The sequence below is a fragment of the Cynoglossus semilaevis genome, chromosome 10 (genome assembly GCF_000523025.1).
Source record: "Cynoglossus semilaevis isolate Cse_v1.0 chromosome 10, Cse_v1.0, whole genome shotgun sequence".
In the NCBI taxonomy this organism is placed as follows: domain Eukaryota; kingdom Metazoa; phylum Chordata; class Actinopteri; order Pleuronectiformes; family Cynoglossidae; genus Cynoglossus; species Cynoglossus semilaevis.
In genome coordinates, this window is record NC_024316.1 from 3,789,055 (window position 1) to 3,792,265 (window position 3,211).

A 3,211-nucleotide genomic window follows, 5' to 3' on the forward strand; every position below is an offset into this window, starting at 1 on the left:
GACCCTCAACCAGAGTTCCTCCAAACGTTGTTTCAATTCAGGTCATCAAACAATGAAGGACTACATATTTACAGACACTTTAATTTGGTAATAAGATCACGACTTCCTCCTCTGTTAATGAGTTGATTTAGCAAATAAAACATTTCAATATGTATATACATCGCTTTACAAAAGGAGGCGCATCTCTACAATGTAAAGAACATAAAAGCTAATCTACAAGCTAAGTCTGGTGGGACGCTAACCCAACATATCGGTATCCAGAACCATATTCAATGGCTAAATTAGAAGGTAAGATGAAGAGCAGAAAAGCAACTTGGAAAACTACACACTAATAATTCCGCAGCTTGTTCTTTTTGTGTTTTTCTCTGAATTTCGCAAAAGTAAACAAGCTAATATGAGTTAGCAAAATGATAGCTCCACATCCAGTAAAGAAGGCTAACGCTTTCGATGTGAAGCATGACATCTAAACATGCTTTTCTAGTTGTAGAATGTTCTAAATCATATTTGTTATTGTCTATAAACATGTATCTGATGCAGAATGCAGTACTTAATTATCTTATTGCTCTATTTACATCAAACTTATTGACCAGCGTTTCCAAATTGGTTTTAATTTTACCTTACTGATCGGCTTTAGGGATTCATTTTAACCTTTACGTCTATAATTCTATTTATATATAATATAAATGTGTCAATTTCAAGCTATTACTGTGTCTGTAAATAAAGCTAAAGCAACCCTTAGACTGTTATTTTATCTAAACACTAGCCTGCTGGCTAATTTGTGATAACGTCTTTTACTTCTCCTCATATTCTAATTCCAAATGAGTTTGTCTTTTTTTTTTCTGTTAGATTTCTTACACTGTGGCCTAAATGTTTAGCAATTGCAGGCGACCCCCAGCTATCGTTTCAATTGGCACAATTATTTAGTCTGCAATTACTGTAGTCTTCTTTCAACCTTTGGGCTTACTTTTTTTTTGATAAACAAGCTATTAGCTACAGCTATAAGCTATAGCAAGATAATGATATTGACAATATCTGGGCTACCTTTCTGTTGTTATTGTTATTATTATGTGTTTCTCTATTTCACAAATCGGTTAAAAATGAAGTTAACGTTTTAGCTAACCATTAGCCTTATTTATTCGGTTAACTGTATTTGTTTTTTTGTTTTGCACCATTTTCATTTGTGTTCATGTATTTTCATGTATTTTGAAATTCAGTGACCTACATTTTGTAACCCAGAATGCAGTTCACCAAGACCACCTACAGCCAGGTCTTGGATTGTTCTATTTAGGGCTAGATAGGGTTTTTCTGGTCCCACATATAGCACCACAAGTTTGGCCCAGATGTGGTCAACAGTCTGGATCCTAGAATGCACAGAACATTCAGAGTGTATGAACCCTAAAGCTGCTGCTGTGGTGCAACTGGACTGAGCTCTGGTCATATAGATTTGTCTTGCAGCCTGGATTTCATGGTCTATGTGACATCACTGTCCGCATCAGTGAACACTGTACAGTACAAACCTTTCCACATTCCTGTACTTTTCTAACTCGTCCCTGTCTACCTTGCAACATCTCTCTCTCTCTGTGTCTCTCTGCCTCTCTCCTTTTTTGCTGCAGGCCTTTATTTCAGCTCCCTCCTGCCACAGCCACGCTACAACACCTACTGAGACAACAGCCTCGATCTGTGATCGATGAGCAGCGTCTGATGCAGAGGCTCAGACAAACAAAAGCCTGAAAATGCCAGGCATCTCTGAGGGACGTGACGTTTCCGTCTGTTTGTCATAACACCCAAGGTGAGATGGGAAGATGGGATGGATACAACGGCCCCAGGAGAGAGAGAGCCAGAGAACATCAGCATCCCAGCATCCCTGCATGTCCCTCCTCTGTACACCTCCCCTTTACCACCTCCTCCTCCTCCTCCTATCTCTATCCATCCTCTCATCACACTCCAAAGAGCGAGAAAGACATTTTTTACCTTCTGTCCAGGATTTGAGGCACTTCTTCATAGAGGAGTCCCGGCTGCAGCTCCTCATCAGACAGGGAGAGAGCAGGATCGGTCTTGCTGAAATCAGACGGCGAAGCCAGGGAGCTGGAGAAGATGAGAAGGATGAAGAGAAGGAGAAGGACGAAGAATGCCTGCGCAGCCATCGAGACAATGAGAGGAGAAGAAGGAGGAAAAAGGAGAGGAGAGAGAGAGGAGACTCTGGCGCTGTGCTGGAGCTCCTCGGCTTCATAATCTGCTCTGCCGACTCTTTCTGTCCTCCTCCTCCTCCTCCTCTTGCTCCTTTGTCTCCCTTCCTCCCTTCTCCATCCACTTCTGTGCTCTCTATATTCACAGCCGCAGGGCCGGCCTCACCTGAGCTCATTCTGTTTCACCACACATCTTCATCTCAGTGCACTAACCCCAGCGACAAACAACAACAACAACAACAACAGCAGCAGCAGCAGCAGCAGCAGTGTAAGACCTGCATGCTTACACAGACACAGGTACTCCTGTGTGTGTGTGTGTGTCTGTGAAGAACCATGAGGGGATGTCAAGGTCAGACGTTGCAGCAGGAGGACATCAACGTGACTTTTGGCACCTACCATAACAAATAACCAAGATACAAACCAAGCATGAGTGTCAGAGCTGCGTGACCCAGATTATGTTGGTTATGGCTCTGCTGCTGCTGCTGCTGCTGCCACAGTAGCAGAATAAAACCACTTCATCTCTGGGTAATTGTTGTGTGAGCCGACTGAGAGGCCCTGCAGCTGAGGAAATTGTCCATTGGAGCTGAAAACAAGGATGCAGAGCAGCCAAGAAGAGAGAGAAAAAAAGAGCAATACTGAACCAGCGATGGACTGACAAGGAACGAATCAACAAACGTTTGATTGATTGATGACTTGAACGATGCCATGTCTGATTCTTGAAATCACAAGTTCAGAAATGTTATGCCTACAAAGAGTGGATGAGAGATTATCCTTAAAAGTGTTGTGTTTTTAGTCTAATCCATTGGAGCTGAAAACAAGGATGCAGAGCAGCCAAGAAGAGAGAGAAAAAAAGAGCAATACAAAGAGTGGATGAGAGATTATCCCTAAAAGTGTTGTGTTTTTAGTCTATCGTTCTCTGGGCAAACTAAGGCCCGGGGGCTGGATGTGGCCCATTCAGCTTTTTAATACGGTCCGCCAAACTTTTTCCAAATTATATATTTATTTATGTTGTCATTACACTTTTG

General features: G+C 42.2%; 1 protein-coding gene across 1 annotated transcript in view; it reads right to left on the reverse strand.

The window, feature by feature from the left end:
• atp6ap1lb (ATPase H+ transporting accessory protein 1 like b) overlaps positions 1-2,240 on the reverse strand; it is an 18,990-nt gene extending 16,750 nt beyond the window's left edge. The window contains exon 1 of the mRNA XM_017036307.2: positions 1,972-2,240. Within this exon, the coding sequence (XP_016891796.1) occupies positions 1,972-2,144 (173 nt within the window). The 5' untranslated portion in view covers positions 2,145-2,240. The remainder of the gene's footprint in view (positions 1-1,971) is intronic.
• Between the last annotated feature and the right edge of the window lie 971 nt (positions 2,241-3,211).